The sequence below is a fragment of the Oncorhynchus mykiss genome, chromosome 21 (assembly GCF_013265735.2).
Source record: "Oncorhynchus mykiss isolate Arlee chromosome 21, USDA_OmykA_1.1, whole genome shotgun sequence".
Lineage (NCBI taxonomy): Eukaryota > Metazoa > Chordata > Actinopteri > Salmoniformes > Salmonidae > Oncorhynchus > Oncorhynchus mykiss.
The window spans coordinates 53,768,550-53,788,419 of record NC_048585.1 but is presented as its reverse complement, the minus strand read 5'-3'; the positions used below and the strand labels follow the sequence as shown (position 1 = coordinate 53,788,419).

The 19,870-nt window shown below is 41.0% G+C and overlaps 2 protein-coding genes across 11 annotated transcripts in view; both read right to left on the bottom strand.

Annotated features, from left to right (window-relative positions):
• The window catches only part of LOC110500727 (ankyrin 2b, neuronal), a 155,324-nt gene that overhangs the window by 102,908 nt on the left and 32,546 nt on the right, over positions 1-19,870 (bottom strand). For all 10 annotated transcript variants that reach the window (XM_036958185.1, XM_036958193.1, XM_036958191.1 and 7 more), the window contains exons 2-3: positions 14,144-14,245; positions 5,561-5,659 (exon numbers count right to left, since the gene is read on the bottom strand). In XM_036958185.1, the coding sequence (XP_036814080.1) occupies positions 5,561-5,659; positions 14,144-14,245 (201 nt within the window). The remainder of the gene's footprint in view (positions 1-5,560; positions 5,660-14,143; positions 14,246-19,870) is intronic.
• Positions 15,095-18,733, bottom strand: LOC118942947 (extensin-2-like). Its single transcript, XM_036958209.1, has 2 exons — positions 16,065-18,733; positions 15,095-15,637 (listed from the first exon to the last, which is right to left on the bottom strand). The coding sequence occupies exons 1-2, from the start codon at positions 17,159-17,161 to the stop codon at positions 15,439-15,441; spliced, it is 1,296 nt and encodes a 431-aa protein (XP_036814104.1). The 5' UTR covers positions 17,162-18,733; the 3' UTR covers positions 15,095-15,438.

The following is a 19,870-nucleotide window of genomic DNA, read 5'->3' as shown; positions in this document are numbered from 1 at the left end:
ACCTTTCTTACTTAACCTTTAACCTTTCTTACTTAACCTTTAACCTTTCTTACTTAACCTTCAACCTTTCTTACTTAACCTTCAACCTTTCTTACTTAACCTTCAACCTTTCTTACTTAACCTTCAACCTTTCTTACTTAACCTTCAACCTTTCTTACTTAACCTTCAACCTTTCTTATTTAACCTTCAACCTTTCTTATTTAACCTTCAACCTTTCTTATTTAACCTTCAACCTTTCTTATTTAACCTTCAACCTTTCTTATTTAACCTTCAACCTTTCTTATTTAACCTTCAACCTTTCTTATTTAACCTTCAACCTTTCTTATTTAACCTTCAACCTTTCTTATTTAACCTTCAACCTTTCTTATTTAACCTTCAACCTTTCTTATTTAACCTTCAACCTTTCTTATTTAACCTTCAACCTTTCTTATTTAACCTTCAACCTTTCTTATTTAACCTTCAACCTTTCTTATTTAACCTTCAACCTTTCTTATTTAACCTTTAACCTTTCTTATTTAACCTTTAACCTTTCTTATTTAACCTTTAACCTTTCTTATTTAACCTTTAACCTTTCTTATTTAACCTTTAACCTTTCTTATTTAACCTTTAACCTTTCTTATTTAACCTTTAACCTTTCTTATTTAACCTTTAACCTTTCTTATTTAACCTTTAACCTTTCTTATTTAACCTTTAACCTTTCTTATTTAACCTTTAACCTTTCTTATTTAACCTTTAACCTTTCTTATTTAACCTTCAACCTTTCTTATTTAACCTTCAACCTTTCTTATTTAACCTTCAACCTTTCTTATTTAACCTTCAACCTTTCTTATTTAACCTTCAACCTTTCTTATTTAACCTTCAACCTTTCTTATTTAACCTTTAACCTTTCTTATTTAACCTTTAACCTTTCTTATTTAACCTTTAACCTTTCTTATTTAACCTTTAACCTTTCTTATTTAACCTTTAACCTTTCTTATTTAACCTTTAACCTTTCTTATTTAACCTTTAACCTTTCTTATTTAACCTTCAACCTTTCTTATTTAACCTTCAACCTTTCTTATTTAACCTTCAACCTTTCTTATTTAACCTTCAACCTTTCTTATTTAACCTTTAACTAGGCAAGTCAGTTAATTAAGAACAAATTCTTATTTACAGTGACGCCCTACCCCCCCGACCAAACCTGTACTACGCTGGGCCAATTGTGCGACGCCCTATGGGACTTCCAATCACGGCCGGGTGTGATACAGCCTGGATTCGAACCAGGGACTGTAGTGACGCCTCTTGCACTGAGATGCAGTGCCTTTTGCATTGCCCATGTTTGAATTTCAAGCATACCACACCCAGAGTGCAAATTACAGGGGGCCCAGGGGGGGTCTCAGAACCCCTGAATGAGACATGAGTCCCCCGAAATGCAACAAAGTCTAACTTTGGTGTGGTCTCTAAATAATCCTAATTTAGCTATTCTTCTATTTGTTTAAAATGCTATTTGTACTGCTACAGTGGTACATATTAAAATAAAAATGTATTCCAGATTAAACAAACACCCCCACCTCTGAGTCATGGTTTAAAATATTTTTGTTCCATGTGGCCTAACATCCAGGGACAGTCACATATCTCAGCCATTTTCAGGTGTCCCAACTTTTCTTTCTTCAAAAAAGGTCCTTTTGTCAACAAGATGCATTCATTAATTCCGACCCCAAGAGTGTAGACCCAGTAAGTATGTTGACATGCACACTAGTAATTCGATATTAAACTGATTATGGCAGTAGACATATTACGCAACAATCATGTAAACACCTCACTCTGCTAATCTTAAATCGGTGTAATGTCAAAATAGAAGTAAGCATACGCTGATTAAAACACCTGGTTTTCTGAGCAAATCTTTCAAAATATAGGAACACGCAAACATCGCAGACAAAAGTGCCCTCTTTGGCCTCATGGGGTGGAATGTTATTCAAACGTTTCTTAATGTCCCCATTAATATTTTTTTTATTTTTTTTTTATGACGAAAATCCGGTGTTTCTATGTCAAACAGTTTTTGTTATATTTCAGTCTTCTGTGGTGTTTATAAAGTGTAATATTGGGATGCAAACTCAACATGTAATAGATTTCAACTCTTGTGTCTAACATGGTACAGGTGTCTTATTTTTGTTGAGCCCATAACCATGTGTGAGGTTTATACTTTGTTTAAGACTAACAAGAATCACTCTGTGTGACCCTGATTTAGCCCACTGCAATAAATGGTTCATCGGCATTACTATATATGAAACGCCGCTGTACGGAAAATCGGTCTTAACATAGAATGTTTAATAATTGAATATATTGAGTGATATTAGTGCAGACAGCAGGTCAATAAATAAAGTGTATGTTTACGAGCTGCAGAGAGATGCCAGTATGTCGCTAGCTCAGACGGCTAGGTTGGCAATGACAGCTCTGGTGAACTCGTCGCTTGTAGCATAGCCTCCCAGGTCTCCTGTGCCCACCCAGATCTGCGCATGTGTTTCCCAAAAATAACTTGTTCGCTGTGATAGAATGTTTATTTTGATTGGTGATTTTCTGCAGAGTGCCATCAGGTAGCCTGATTTCAGATGTCTCCATGGAAACAGGATTATTAGGGAAATCGTTCTTCTTGCAAAGCATGTAAATACTTATATCAAACTATTATATTATTGTGACTATCCACAAATAAGACCACATTTTTGTGTGTATATTTTTGTGTGTATATAACCACATTCGGAGATAATCACCAGATGTCATTACACTCAGAGATAATCACCAGATGTCATCACACTCAGAGATAATCACCAGATGTCATTACACTCAGAGATAATCACCAGATGTCATTACACTCAGAGATAATCACCAGATGTCATCACACTCAGAGATAATCACCAGATGTCATCACACTCAGATATAATCACCAGATGTCATCACACTCAGATATTATCACCAGATGTCATCACACTCAGATATAATCACCAGATGTCATCACACTCAGCTATTATCACCAGATGTCATCACACTCAGAGATAATCACCAATGTCATCACACTCAGATATTATCACCAGATGTCATCACACTCAGATATAATCACCAGATGTCATCACACTCAGAGATATTCACCAGATGTCATCACACTCAGAGATAATCACCAGATGTCATCACACTCAGAGATATTTTGGAGTGGACGAACATTCACAGGTAGCCTACTTATAATTTGTTGACAATAAGATGAAAACATCATGACTCGTTGTGTTCAAGGCAAATTAATACATTTTGCTTACTATATATTAGGCCCATAAAAAGAATCATGCACAAGGAGGTCCCCCCCAAAAAATAGAGACAGCATATATCACAGTATAATTGGCACTCTGATCAAACCTCATGTAACTAACTATACCCTACTCCCTCCCTCATTAGTGTTATGGCATTTTCATTACGACACCAATGACTGTCATACCGCCATCGCATTACTCTACAGCAACTCCCATTCATCATTTTATCACCCATCCTCATTCATTCAATCCATCACTGACAACCCAGACAGACAGGCATATCCACAGACACCCATGGCTCAGTGATGGAGTTGAGGGGGCCTCCCTAATGATGCTGTGACATAGCCAGCCAGGGATAATGCCTTCCTAATGATGCTGTGACACAGACAGCCAGGGATAATGCCTTCCTAATGATGCTGTGACACAGACAGTCAGAGAAAATGCCTTCCTAATGATGCTGTGACACAGACAGCTAGCGATAATGCCTTTCAAATGATGCCGTGACACAGACAGCTAGCGATAATGCCTTCCTAATGATGCTGTGACACAGACAGCCAGAGAAAATACCTTCCTAATGATGCGGTGACACAGACAGCTAGCGATAATGCCTTCCTAATGATGATGTGACACATACAGCCAGGGATAATGCCTTCATAATGATGCTGTGACACAGACACAGAGAGTTATCACTCGTACCAGCAACAGCCTGGGATTAATCCCTAAATGCTTTTAACTAGGACACATTAACAAGTCACATCAAGAAACTTGTTTCAGTGACAATCTACCTCAAGTTTGGGGTAGGCCTATTGGGATGTCAAAATACACACTTAAAATTAGTCATGTACAGTATAAACAATTAAACACGACCCAGTGAATGATGTTCAACACAAGACGAGTCAGTCCTGGATTTTGAGTAATTATTTGGAGAGGCACCTCAAATGGTACCATGCCAGCCATTCAAACACTAACCACGAGGCAAAAACACCAACTCTACAGTATATTCAACCCCAAAGCCAATTCTTGTTTTGGACGCCTTTCCTTCCAGTTCTCTGCTGCCAATGACTGGAACGAACTGCAAAAATCACTGAAGCTGGAGACTCATATCTCCCTCACTAGCTTTAAGCACCAGCTGTCAGAGCAGCTCACAGATCACAGCACCTGTACATAGCCCATCTGTAAACAGCCCATCCAACTACCTCATCCCCATGCTATATTTATTTATTTATCTGGCTCCTTTGCACCCCAGTAATATCTCCTTGCACTTTAATCTTCTGCACATCTACCATTCCAGTGTTTAATTTCTTTATTGTAATTACTTCACACCATGGCCTATTTATTGCCTTACCTCCCTTGTCCTACCTCATTTGCACACACTGTATATAGACTTTTTCTACTGTATTATAGACTGTATGTTTGTTTATTCCATGTGTAACCCTGTGTTGTTGTACGTGTCGAACTGCTTTGCTTTATGTTGGCCAGGTCGCAGTTGCCTACCTGGTTAAATAAAGTTGAATAAAAAAATATATATTTATTAAAGTGTTGAATCTACATTTCAACATCTAACAAGTCACACATGTAGCTTAGAAGGAATATGGCTTCTCCATTTCCACAGCTTGGCATTACTACCTCCATTTACATTGAAACTAGCTGTATCCCCTTCCTGCCTGCTACACCCCAGTACTCTGAAGTACTCTCTAGAGTGCACAGTCATGTGACAGCATTAGGTTACAGTTAGGTTCTAGTGCATTGAGTGTTGGGGGCAGTGGGATATGGCTGACTGCCCTGGGTATGGTAGTATAGTCTCACTGTGAAAAGGTTATGAGTCAGATTAATGAAGGACTACAGCCGATCCAGGATTTTGACCTGGTTAACCCTGTGTGTGACACTTTATCCACGTTTCGGGTCCCTAATTTGCAGACCGATACCTTGAAAGAGCAGACTTTTCTGAGAAATGCATCCCATTTTTTTGGGGTTGTTTGAAAGATTCGATCCCAGTTGGAAAGTACAACATCAAAACAAAACAATGCACAGTTATCCAATTTCGCCGCTGAAGAAAAACAAAACTTGATGTCATCTTTGGAGTGATTTCACTTTATTATGATCTTAAGTCCAAAGCAGCTGAGAGAAATATAATTTTAAAACCTGGCCAGAATTCAAGCTCCTAACAAGTATTTCACAAATCTGCCTCTACTCAGCTGTGGATGAATCAATAGACTACCTACCTGTGCTACCCTCATACTGTGCTAGCCTCACATACTGTACGGTAGAACGGTAAGGGAACCCACCTTGGTGGACGAGTCCACAGCAGAGCCTCTCTCCAGCAGCTCCTGGACCAGCTCCACATGGCCCTCCTTAGCTGCCAGGTGCAACGCGTTGAGCCCATTCTGAGGAAGAAGAGAAGAAGGGACACACACACAGAAGGTCAACTTCAAAACAAAATGGAGGATTGACACAAAAATTTAAAAAAGGCAACGAGAGAAGTGACTGGGTGTACCTCAAGGTCCATAACCTAACAGTGCCCCTCTCCCTCTCTCGCTCTCCCTCCCGCTCCCTCCCTCTCCCTCTCTCTCTCTCCCTCCTTCTCTTGGCTGTGAAACCGTGTTGTCTACTTTCTCGCTTGACGGGGTGACATAGAAATATTAAAGCCACTACTGGAGGTTAGAATTTGCACCGTGTCACGATGGTGGTGGACTAGGGCCAGACCAGGATTTACTATGTAGGCCTGGTGGTATTAATAAAGCCTATCAGTGTGTGTGTGTGTGCGTGTGCGTGTGTGTTTGTGTGTATGTGTGTATGTATGTGTGCGTGTGCGTGCGTGCGTGTGTGTGTGCGTGCGTGTGCGTGTGTACATGCGTGTGGCAGTCTGGTGTTTGCTTGGTGTGTGATTTTGTTCATTGAATGCAAAAGTCCCCAGAACAGCAGAGTCAGGCATTGCTGGGACTTATGCATGGCTAGTCTACCTATTAAGCATGGACGGTAGCTGTATATACCGTATACCAGGATATTTGTACATTTTTCAATACCGTCAATACCGTTGAAACTATTTATTTTATGTTTGTTTTTTTATACATTTGAATATTTGTAGCCACTTAAGTAAATAACTGTAGTCAACTTGTGTAATGCGTTAGGAGATAAAAATAAATATTGTTTTCTTCATTTCAACTGTCACATCATTTTTCACTATGAAGCTTGCCAATAGTCCCCAGTCACGTGCTGTTTGTTTACGAGCACACAATGACGAGAGACCGGAGCCTTGTGAGTCACTCACTGTTGTGCAGCATGGGTGATGTACTTACAGTATAGAATTCACAACTAAATGTTTGCCAGCTAAATATCTTCTAACTATTAAGTTAACTGTCTAAAATATGCTAAATGCTCTGCAGTTAAGTACTTCATTTGCTAATTAAGTAGCTGGTTAGCTATCTAGCTAAGTGATTAGCTTCTTCCTAAATCAAGCGTCGCTTGGTAACAGCAGAGAATTCCTTCCTGGATCAAGAGTCTTGCTGTCTAATATTTGTTTTGTGCAGCAAACAGGGAGTATATTTTTTTTGTTCCTTGTATAACTCTATGAGCTGGGATGTCTGTCCTGCACATACTTTAGGTCAGAGAATGTATAAAATGTTTGCAATACGCGTTTAGTTAGCATTCTCTATGAGATTTTACATATACATGTTAGCATTGCTAAGGCTCAGTGGTGTTTGAAAATAGCACCCATTGTGTTCAGTGCCGGAATTACAGAATATCCCAGTATGGCACAAGGTCGATTTGAAGGTATGACAATCTGGATACCACCCAAGAATTTCCTTTCCAGGCACCCATAAGACCTGACCCTAGATCAAAACATCCGTCCAAGACTAACTCAGATATATCAAGACTCAGATATACCAACTGGTCCCAGTTCAATTGGCTAAAGACTAGGTGATTTCCCTCTGTATAATTGTGGTCCTGAACCTATTAAAAGATTGTTGTTGGGGCTATAAATAGATCCTAAATGCCTGTGAAGGAAAAAAATTAAGATTAAATGTCAATATCACTCTAGGCAGATTACCCTGCGGATTAAGGAACCCAAGCGTTAATTCCCAAAACACCACAACATGAGGGGATGATTGACAGAATATGCATGACGGACGGAGCCAATGAGAGAGGAGAGAAATTAAGGGGCGGGAGGTAAAGAGAGTTTGACCAATGAGAAGGAGGGAGGATTGAGATGATGAAAGGAAAGCATGACTACTATTGTTTCCCTAATGAATGGCCCTCTTTCAGTCTAATGAAATGTTTTTGCGGATGTAGCGAAATGCTTGAGTTCCTAGCTCCAACAGTGCAGCAACATCTAACAATACACAACAATACACACACATTTAAAATAAAAATAATTGAATTACGAAATATAGAAATATTAGGAAGGGGAATGTCGTAGTCTGGAGTGTAAATATCTCTCTAATAGCAGAAGGAGAAGAGTTATAGGGTTATAGTACTCTGTCTTGTGGGCCGGGGGGTGAGTACCAGTGACCCAGCACTGATTCAACTACTCTTTCACCAGGGAGAATATGTCTAGTGTTTCAAAAGGGCCGCTCAGTCAATATGTAATCTCCTCTGTAGCCTGGTCAGCCCAAACAGACTATGTCACGCGGACCCTGCTTATAATGAACTGAACCGCTGCTGAGGGTCCCTGTACTTATTAAAGCAAGGCCCCCTATCGACGGGGGAAACTATGTTTAGGACTGGTAGTGAGAATAAATGGGTATACTCTACACTTGTCTACAAAAGAAGTGTGTCATATATTCTACAAGAAAAGTGTGGGATGTTTTGTGCACTGCCCTGAAGGAGCCTGTTGTATAACATAGAGGGAGGCGGAAAGACACGCTGCATTTGACGTAAAAGGATGCACCACCTGCTCACTTAGCCTGTCACTTAGCAGCGAAAACCAGCTCTATTTCCAGCTCTATTTCAGTATTGTGTAATTGTAGGGCCTTGCCCCAACACTGTACTGACGGCAAAATGTAGAGGGTAGACAAACACCTTAGAAACTCCCGGTAGAGGTCACAGTTGTAAATGAGAATTTGTTCTCAAATAGCCTACCTGGTTAAATAAAGGTAAAAAAAATCTCCTCAGAGATGCAATTGGGGATAACTGAGGTCCACACTCCAGTCTAGTTGGTGGTGGTAATGCACCTTAAAGTTGGTTGCCCACCGCCATATAAAGTCCAAAGAAGAAGAAGAAGCCGGAAGGAGGAGAGACACCCAGAAACAAACTTTTACCCTTTTATCTGTGGATTAATTGTTGGAGTAGAGGACCTTGTGCATTTCAGGTAAAATAACAACCAAATGTTTATATTCCAGGACAAATTAGCTAGCAACAGCAAGCTAGCTAGCTAGCTAAATTTCCATAAATGTTTAATGCTTTTTGACCTGTCCCCAAATTAATAAAGTTGGTTCAGAGTTAATTTTGATATTCAACCTGCTTGTCCTGATTAAGTCTGATGGGGGTGGACAAAATCAACATACGTGCGCAGTGTGGTTAGCATGTCAGGCTGCACACGCTGTTCTCTCATCAAGTGATCATATTTTCACCCATTAGACTATCCTCAATTGAATCTTGTCTTTACTAATATATAACATTAGTTTGGATTTAGAATGACCCATTATCAAATGGACAGGAACAGGAACAGGGGCAAGACAAAAATACATGTCATCCATATGCACTGGAATAGCGAATGGAGGCCACTTTCCTGCCTGTACGTTTTTCACTCATGTGGATAGGCTGCTCCGGTTATTTCGCTGTGTGACAGGTGATATTCTCCAATTTGGGAAACCAAGGGAAATCTGTTCGGGAACATTGATAGTAACATGTTTTCAAAACAAAACATATTTCATTAAACTGTTGACAGTCCCTTTCTCTGCTGGAGATTGGAACAGGGAGAGGTGAGATGGAAACGCATGGTGGTAAGATATCCTGTAGCTAAAGGTAATGTTTCAGCCTATTAATTATGAAAATATATTTAAAAAATCCCTATTACTAGGATATTCAAAACCAAATACAAATTCATTATAGATATAGGCTTGACCAATTATGTACCAAAGATAAAATAAAGACCGATTTAAGTTATGTTTTTCTGCCATGTCTAATATGCGGTAGGCTATATATTGTATAATGGCAGAATCCTTATTTTAATAGGTTTTTTCAGGCTTGAGCACTGTAGGCCTATACATATGTAGAAGCTCCAATTTGCATCAGAGTATTTTGAATGAATCATCACTTTAGAAAGCGCTGTCCATTTCGTTGTGTTATGCTTTGAAACAGCATCCACAACAACCATGTTTTCCATTCAGTTTCAACCTGTTGTTGAACTTCTTTCTTCAAATTGATTAATCACAGTGAGGTGAGTTTTAAAGCATGATACTGTTTTGATGATAAGTGTTTGATGTGATTTTTGATAGCATTTGCATTGATGTCAGAGTGGTTAGAGGGACAATAGAGCCCTGAGCACCAGACCATTAGGTCCCGATGGTTGTTAGTGAGTTGAGTACTACTAACGCATGTCCAGAGGGCATAAGAGGAGATTACAGTGACTCAACGACCACGTAGAATAATACTGAGGTCACCAAAACAGCCCTAGAAAAGAGTACTCCCAGGAGTACTCACAACTAGCATAAATACCAACTAATCAACATGCAGATAGATTTAGGATAAAAATAGTTATCATCATGGACTATAGTTCCATAATAAATGGATGACTTACTCATCGCAAGGCAGTTAAAAGGTTACAGTAGGCAGGGGTAACTGGGTAACAGTAGGACCAGGGTAACAGGGGTAACTGGGTAAAAGGAGGACCAGGGTAACAGGGGTAACTGGGTAAAAGGAGGACCAGGGTAACAGGGGTAACTGGGTAAAAGGAGGACCAGGGTAACAGGGGTAACTGGGTAAAAGGAGGACCAGGGTAACAGGGGTAACTGGGTAAAAGGAGGACCAGGGTAACAGGGGTAACTGGGTAACAGTAGGACCAGGGTAACAGGGGTAACTGGGTAACAGTAGGACCAGGGTAACAGGGGTAACTGGGTAACAGTAGGACCAGGGTAACAGGGGTGACTGGGTAACAGTAGGACCAGGGTAACAGGGTAACAGGGGTAACTGGGTAACAGTAGGACCAGGGTAACAGGGGTAACTGGGTAACAGTAGGACCAGGGTAACAGGGGTGACTGGGTAACAGTAGGACCAGGGTAACAGGGTAACAGGGGTAACTGGGTAACAGTAGGACCAGGGTAACAGGGGTAACTGGGTAACAGTAGGACCAGGGTAACAGGGGTAACTGGGTAACAGTAGGACCAGGGTAACAGGGGTAACTGGGTAACAGTAGGACCAGGGTAACAGGGGTAACTGGGTAACAGTAGGACCAGGGTAACAGGGGTGACTGGGTAACAGTAGGACCAGGGTAACAGGGTAACAGGGGTAACTGGGTAACAGTAGGACCAGGGTAACAGGGGTAACTGGGTAACAGTAGGACCAGGGTAACGGGGTAACAGGGGTAACTGGGTAACAGGAGGACAAGGGTTACAGGGGTAACGGGGTTACAAGGGTAACATGAGTAACAGTTTTTTTTTCACCTTTATTTAACCAGGTAGGACAGTTGATAACAAGTTCTCATTTACAACTGCGACCTGGCCAAGATAAAGCAAAGCAGTGCGACACAAACAACAACACAGAGTTACACGTGGAATAAACAAACATCCAGTCAATAACACAATAGAAAAAAATCTAAATACATTGTATGCATTTGAGGTAAGATTAGGGAGGTAAGGCAATAAATAGGCTGTAGTGGCGAAGTAATTACAATTTAGCAATTAAACACTGGAGTGGTAGATGTGTAGAAGATGAATGTGCAAGTAGATATACTGGGGTGCAAAGGAGCAAAAAAATAAATAACAATATGAGGATGAGGTAGTTGGATGGGCTATTTACAGATGGGCTATGTACAGGTGCAATGATCTGTAAGCTGCTCTGACAGCTGATGTTTAAAGTTAGTAAGGGAGATATTAGTCTCCAGCTTCAGTGATTTTTGCAATTCATTCCAGTCATTGGCAGCAGCAAACTGGAAGGAACGGCGGCCAAAGGAGGAATTGGTTTTGGGGTGACCAGTGAGATATACCTGCTGGAGCGCATGCTACGGGTGGGTGCTGCTATGGTGACCAGTGAGCTGAGATTAGGCGGGGTTTTACCTAGAAAAGACTTATAGATGACCTGGAGCCAGTGGGTTTGGCGACGAATATGAAGCGAGGTTCAGCCAATGAGAGCATACAGGTCGCAGTAGTGGGTAGTATATGGGGCTTTGGAGACAAAACGTGATAGACAGTGCCATTCAATTTGCTGAGTAGAGTTTGAGGCTATTTTATAAATGACATCGCCGAAGTCCAGGATAGGTAGGTAGTATAGTCAGTTTTACGAGGGTATGTTTGGCAGCACGAGTGAAGGATGCTTTGTTGCGAAATAGGAAGCTGATTCCAGATTTAATTTTGGATTGGAGATGTGTAATGTGAGTCTGGAAGGAGAGTTTACAGTCTAATCAGACACCTAGGTATTTGCAATTGTCCACATATTCTAAGTCTGAACCATCCAGTGATGCGGGTGGGCAGGTGCGGGCAGCAATCGGTTGAAGAGCATGCATTTAGTTTTACTTGCATTTAAGAGCATGGCTAACGGGGGTAACGGGGGAACAAGGCTAACAAGGGTAATGGGGTAACATGGGTAAGAGGGGTAACAAGGGGAACAGGGGGAACAGGTGTGTAGGGTAGTGTACTGTAGTAGTAGTCTGGTTGCATGAGGAGGCCTTGGACACTGATGAAGGTCAAGGGGATGGATGATCAGATGGCTTCAGCCCCACATGCAAACAGTAACAACCACTATCTATCTGTCAGCTGTCAAATACACTCCCTGACATACAGTACATGGCTGTTATCATTACCGTATAGCAATGCCATTTGTATGCGGGTGGTGGAATGCTCGTTGGTTGCTAGGGATGACTGACATACTGTAGATACTTGTGCTTGCAGGTTGCTAGGATGACTGACACAGATTGTTTTTCACTGTGATCCACTTTGCAAAATTGCATTGCCGATACATGTAGATGAGGGTTTAACAATACAGAACACCTTGAGATTGTTCCAGCTTGCTAACTGATACCCACTAGACCATCAGATTCCACATTCACAGCTGTCAATCCATTGATTCTACCTGTCAAATGATATATGAACCCACAGGGGATGTTAGTGAATCGGATCCTGTCTCTTCTCCATCTCTGTTTCTGCCTTACACTCATGCAGTTCCTATCTCTCCCATTCGTTGAGGTCCTTGTCACTGTGTGAAGGTCACTGTTCTACGGTAACAGATTCCAGGGAGGGGCGACTGGACTATGGATAGAGAGGGAGGGGGTGGGGGTGTCCGGGCATTGGATGAGGGGAGGGAGGGGAGAGACCAGAGAGGATACAGGTAGAGGAGAGCTAGGGTAAGATAATAGATCAATATAGAAGTAAGATAATAGATCAATATAGAGGTAAGATAATAGGTCAGTATAGAGGTAAACTAATAGAGATAGTTTAAAAAATTAACAATAAACATTACATTGTTTAATTCACTTTTGTTTATTATCTATTTCACTTGCTTTGGCAATGTAAACATGTTTCCCATGCCAATAAAGCCCCTTAAATTGAAATTGAATTGAGAGGGAGAGAAAGAGAGGGAGAGAGAGAGAGTGCATGTGACAGAGAGAGAGAGAGAGAGAGAGAGAGAGGGATACAGAGCGAGAGAGAGAGATTGAGGGGGATACAGAGAGAAGGGGATACAGAGAGAGAGAAGGGGTACAGAGAGATACAGAGAGAGACTCACTCCTCCCCTACCCTCGTGTCTTCTTTTAACCCTCCCTCCATCTATACATTTACTGTTCTGTTTATTTTACCTGAGGGAGATGCATGGTGAATTCATGAGAGGCCAGAGTGATGGACTCAGAGTAATGGATTTCGACGTTATTGATTCATTGACTTGTCAATGTCAATATTAGCGGCAGCAAAATCTTAATGACAGAATCATCATACAAGAAACCTGCCTGGAATACAAATGATTTTTTACAAAAGCACATTGCATTTCCCGTGCTAAATTTGATTGGTCAAAGCTATTGTCAGACATAGCAGTGTTACTTTAAAGTAGAACCTTGTTTAATAATGAACCCTGAATGACAGAGGCTCTTTACTCCTAATGTAATCACGCTGACAGTCCCCTTCAAGATGACAATGATTACATTTTAGAGTGAACCGCAAAAACTCAGCGCTCAGGCAGACTGGGCCAATCCCTCTCTTAATCTGAGAACAATGTTAATTGTAGAGTGCTAGAGTGTAGTGATTTGTATTACAGCCAAATAGTCAAATGTTTTGTAATTAATCACTAACAGCTCAATCCACGCTGAGCACATTACACACATTATGTGGTTGCCATAGCTCCCAAAGAGCAAAATATTTTTGCTATATAGTTCCTCCCTATGGACAGAGACAGAACAGCAACACCAAGGTCACCCTGTCACTGTAGATGGATTGGAGTTAAGACTTATGATCAAACACACGATTGCAAGAGCTATGTGTTGTTGAAGAGAAGGTAGGAGATGAGAGAGGCTGATTGCCTGGGTGACTGGGAAGAGGACTGGCAGACATTGTGGCTCCACAGAGACCCACAGCCGCAGAGACCAAAGAAGAGCACTATCAAAACAAACAAATTACTTGTCCTGTAACCACTCAGGTATTGATGAATGGGGACATGTGAACAGGCAGGCTTCACCTGTGTTTCCTTGTGTGTGTGTTTGTTTGTTTGTTTGTCCACTAGTCTCTTACCTGATTGCAGGTGCTGATGTTCACTCCACCCTTCAGGTACTCCAGAACCTTGTCGATGTTCCCCGCCCTCGCCGCTCGCAGGAAGCTGGTGTTGCTGTCCGACTGGAGAAGAACACAGAGAAATAAATAGTTTAGAACAACATTGGAATAACATTAGAACAACATGATGGCAATGTCAGGACAACGTCAGACCACAGCCCAATGCCTCGTAGCTTTGAAATAAGTAACTTCCCATGACTTCTAGGACAGATAGAAATGGCAATGGTGATAGCACATTAGCAGTTGTTTGGGTAACGTGTGCCAGGCCACCCAGACATTCAATATATCCCAAACTGCACACAGCAACAGTCCCTGAGGCTCAAAGACAAACACACCTCAATCCCTCCTGAGCACAGTGGCAGTGTCACATCACTCATTATCTGCAGCCATCAACACCTTCACTGAATCACTGTTTCCCATCGGAGCGTGATATTATTTAATCAGGCACAGGGGAATAGTGCATAATGTAACACAGGGAATAGTGCATAATGTAACACAGGGAATAGTGCATAATGTAACACAGGGCATAGTGTATAATGTAACACAGGGGAATAGTGTATAATGTAACACAGGGGAATAATGTATAATATTATGCAGGGGAATAGTGTATAATGTAACACAGGGGAATAGTGCATAATGTAACACAGGGGAATAGTGCATAATGTAACACAGGGAATAGTGCATAATGTAACACAGGGAATAGTGCATAATGTAACACAGGGCATAGTGCATAATGTAACACAGGGGAATAGTGTATAATGTAACACAGGGGAATAGTGTATAATGTAACACAGGGGAATAATGTATAATATTATGCAGGGGAATAGTGTATAATGTAACACAGTGGAATAGTGCATAATGTAACACAGGGGAATAGTACATAATGTAACAAGGGAATAGTGCATAATGTAACACAGGGAATAGTGTATAATGTAACACAGGGGAATAGTACATAATGTAACAGGGGAATAGTGCATAATGTAACACAGGGAATAGTGTATAATGTAACACAGTGGAATAGTGCATAATGTAACACAGGGGAATAGTGTATAATGTAACACAGTGGAATAGTGTATAATGTAACACAGTGGAATAGTGCACAATGTAACACGGTGGAATAGTGCATAATGTAACACAGTGGGAAGAGTGTATAATGTAACACAGGGGAATAGTGCATAATGTAACACAGGGGAATAGTGCATAATGTAACACAGGGGAATTGTGCATAATGTAACACAGGGGAATAGTGCATAATGTTACACAGGGGAATAGTGCATAATGTAACACAGGGGAATTGTGCATAATGTAACACAGGGGAATAGTGCATAATGTAACACAGGGGAATTGTGCATAATGTAACACAGGGGAATAGTGCATAATGTTACACAGGGGAATAGTGTATAATGTAACGCAGGGGAATAATGTATAATATTATGCAGGGGAATAGTGTATAATGTAACACAGGGGAATAGTGTATAATGTAACACAGGGGAATAGTGTATAATGTAACACAGGGGAATAGTGCATAATGTAACACGGTGGAATAGTGCAAAAGGAAACACAGTGGGAAGAGTGTATAATGTAACACAGGGGAATAGTGTATAATGTAACACAGTGGAATAGTGCATAATGTAACACGGTGGAATAGTGCATAATGTAACACAGTGGGAAGAGTGTATAATGTAACACAGGGGAATAGTGTATAATTTAACACAGGGGAATAGTGCACAATGTAACACAGGGGAAGAGTGTATAATGTAATGCAGGGGAATAGTGTATAATGTAACACAGGGGAATAGTGTATAATGTAACACAGGGGAATAGTGTATAATGTAATGCAGAGGAATAGTGCATAATGTAACACAGGGGAAGAGTGTATAATGTAACACAGGGGAATAGTGCATAATGTAACACAGGGGAATAGTGCATAATGTAACACAGGGGAATAGTGCATAATGTAACACAGGGGAATAGTGCATAATGTAACACAGGGGAATAGTGCATAATGTAACGCAGGGGAATAGTGCATAATGTAACACAGTGGAATAGTGTATAATGTAACACAGGGGAATAGTGCATAATGTAACACAGGGGAATAGTGCATAATGTAACACAGGGGAATAGTGCATAATGTAACACAGGGGAATAGTGCATAATGTAACACAGGGGAATAGTGCATAATGTAACACAGGGGAATAGTGCATAATGTAACACAGGGGAATAGTGCATAATGTAACACAGGGGACTAGTGCATAATGTAACGCAGGGGAATAATGTATAATTTAACACAGGGGAATAGTGCACAATGTAACACAGGGGAAGAGTGTATAATGTAATGCAGGGGAATAGTGTATAATGTAACACAGTGGAATAGTGTATAATGTAACACAGGGGAATAGTGTATAATGTAATGCAGAGGAATAGTGCATAATGTAACACAGGGGAATAGTGTATAATGTAACACAGGGGAATAGTGCATAATGTAACACAGGGGAATAGTGCATAATGTAACACAGGGGAATAGTGCATAATGTAACACAGGGGAATAGTGCATAATGTAACGCAGGGGAATAATGTATAATGTAACACAGTGGAATAGTGCATAATGTAACACGGTGGAATAGTGCATAATGTAACACAGTGGAATAGTGTATAATGTAACACAGGGGAATAGTGCATAATGTAACACAGGGGAATAGTGCATAATGTAACACAGGGGAATAGTGCATAATGTAACACAGGGGAATAGTGCATAATGTAACGCAGGGGAATAGTGCATAATGTAACACAGTGGAATAGTGTATAATGTAACACAGGGGAATAGTGCATAATGTAACACAGGGGAATAGTGCATAATGTAACACAGGGGAATAGTGCATAATGTAACACAGGGGGATAGTGCATAATGTAACACAGGGGAATAGTGCATAATGTAACACAGGGGAATAGTGCATAATGTAACGCAGGGGAATAGTGCATAATGTAACGCAGGGGAATAGTGCATAATGTAACACAGGGGAATAGTGCATAATGTAACACAGGGGAATAGTGTATAATGTAACACAGTGGAATAGTGTATAATGTAACGCAGGGGAATAATGTATAATATTATGCAGGGGAATAGTGCATAATGTAACGCAGGGGAATAATGTATAATATTATGCAGGGGAATAGTGCATAATGTAACGCAGGGGAATAATGTATAATATTATGCAGGGGAATAGTGTATAATGTAACACAGGGGAATAGTGCATAATGTAACACAGGGGAATAGTGCATAATGTAACACAGGGGAATAGTGCATAATGTAACGCAGGGGAATAATGTATAATTTAACACAGGGGAATAGTGTATAATGTAACACAGGGAATAGTGCATAATGTAACACAGTGGAATAGTGTATAATGTAACACAGGGGAAGAGTGTATAATGTAACGCAGGGGAATAGTGCACAATGTAACACAGGGGAAGAGTGTATAATGTAATGCAGGGGAATAGTGTATAATGTAACACAGTGGAATAGTGTATAATGTAACACAGGGGAATAGTGTATAATGTAACACAGGGGAATAGTGTATAATGTAACGCAGGGGAATAATGTATAATGTAACACAGTGGAATAGTGCATAATGTAACACGGTGGAATAGTGCATAATGTAACACAGTGGAATAGTGTATAATGTAACACAGGGGAATAGTGCATAATGTAACACAGGGGAAGAGTGTATAATGTAATGCAGGGGAATAGTGTATCATTTAACACAGGGGAATAGTGTATAATGTAACACAGTGGAATAGTGCATAATGTAACACAGGGGAAGAGTGTATAATGTAATGCAGGGGAATAGTGTATCATTTAACACAGGGGAATAGTGCACAATGTAACACAGGGGAAGAGTGTATAATGTAATGCAGGGGAATAGTGTATCATTTAACACAGGGGAATAGTGTATAATGTAACACAGTGGAATAGTGCATAATGTAACACAGGGGAAGAGTGTATAATGTAACACAGGGGAATAGTGTATAATGTAACACAGTGGAATAGTGCATAATGTATCGCAGGGGAATAGTGTATCATTTAACACAGGGGAATAGTGCATAATGTAACACAGGGGAATAGTGCATAATGTAACGAAGGGGAATAGTGCATAATGTAACGAAGGGGAATCGTGTATAATGTAACACAGGGGAATAGTGTATAATGTAACACAGGGGAATACAACCGGGACATGTCCTCCACTTTTCCTAACTGAAGCAGACTAAGTTGGAGATGGACCAAGACTGTAGAGCAGAGCAGAGCGGGAGTGAGTCAGCATTTTCCTCTCTCTACCTTCCGTCCCCCAGCACTACCTGGCTCACACTACAGAAAACAGTACTGCAGAATCACCGCTTCCACTCGGAGGCAGAAAGGCAGAAAGTAGTCTCAAATGTAGTCCTGCTCCATGACAACCAGCCTGTGCTGCTAACTGGGAACCTTATTGAATTAGCATCATGGATAGCTAGGCTAGCTATCTCCCAGAGACGCTCAGTGAGGGTGACAGGGTTAGAGATCGTTCCAGCACACAGCAGAGCTCAGCCCAAACCCAGACTGAGGATATGTCCCCTACTCTGTCATTCACTTACACTGCAGTGCAGAGATGATATGTCTATACACTGGACATACTACCGATAAGGAGAGAGATTCTTCCTGGGGCTATATGAAAGCTAGTTTTGTTCTGCAGTAGCCTGCAGCAGCAGCAACCTGTGTCTGGATGCTACAGAGAACTGCACTGAATCAATCAGACCTGACACAACAATCCACATTCAGACCTGACACAACAATCCACATTCAGACCTGACACTACAATCCACCTTCAGACCTGACACAACAATCCACATTCAGACCTGACACTACAATCCACATTCAGACCTGACACTACAATCCACATTCAGACCTGACACTACAATCCACATTCAGACCTGACACTACAATCCACATTCAGACCTGACACAGCAATCCACATTCAGACCTGACACTACAATCCACATTCAGACCTGACACAAACGGTAGCTGGAGGTAAACCCAAAAACCGTGAGGCTGTAGCTAATCAGGAGCTCCCAGAGCAGCAGGATGGCAAGTTGAGCTCTGTCAGATGTGTGAATATATTCGTGATACTGCTCAACCTGGAGGCTGATACCTTACCCCAGATGAGGGGTCTCCTGAGGTTTCTAGTGGAGACAGCTCAGATGATTTCTCCAGGGAGAGATATCTTTATCTATGACAGAAGGAGAGGTCCAGAGGAACAGCGTGTGGATTGTCCAGCCAGCCCACAGGGCAAGGATCATTTTGTTACACCAACCAAATTCCCTTTAATATCAACCCGATGCACCTTGCATGTCACAGAGCAGCATCACAGCTCACCAAAGAGAACCACTTCAACATGTAAAAAATGAATAAATGGCTGACATTTAGTTTTAATGAATCACATTACAGATTTGGCTGAATAATGTATCTTGCTCTCTCTCTCTCTTCACAAACCACCTAAAGATATCAGAGAAGGTATATGTGTGGTGAGGGGCAGAAAGCCAGATCATATCCCATCGGATTCTTAGCTGCCGAGTCACATTATTCAAGGCATCTTTTAATCATCCCGGTGCAGTCTGTGTGTTGCCATAGCGACTTTTGGTCAGCACAGCCCTCAAACT

Bases quoted from the DNA above. Each gene is read 5' to 3' on its own strand.
- LOC118942947 (XM_036958209.1), bottom strand. From the start codon at position 17,161: ATGCACTATTCCCCTGCGTTACATTATGCACTATTCCCCTGTGTTACA. The intron at 15,638-16,064 runs ATTATACACTCT...CCCCTGTGTTAC, and splicing joins GCACTATTCCCCTGTGTTAC to ATTATACACTATTCCCCTGC.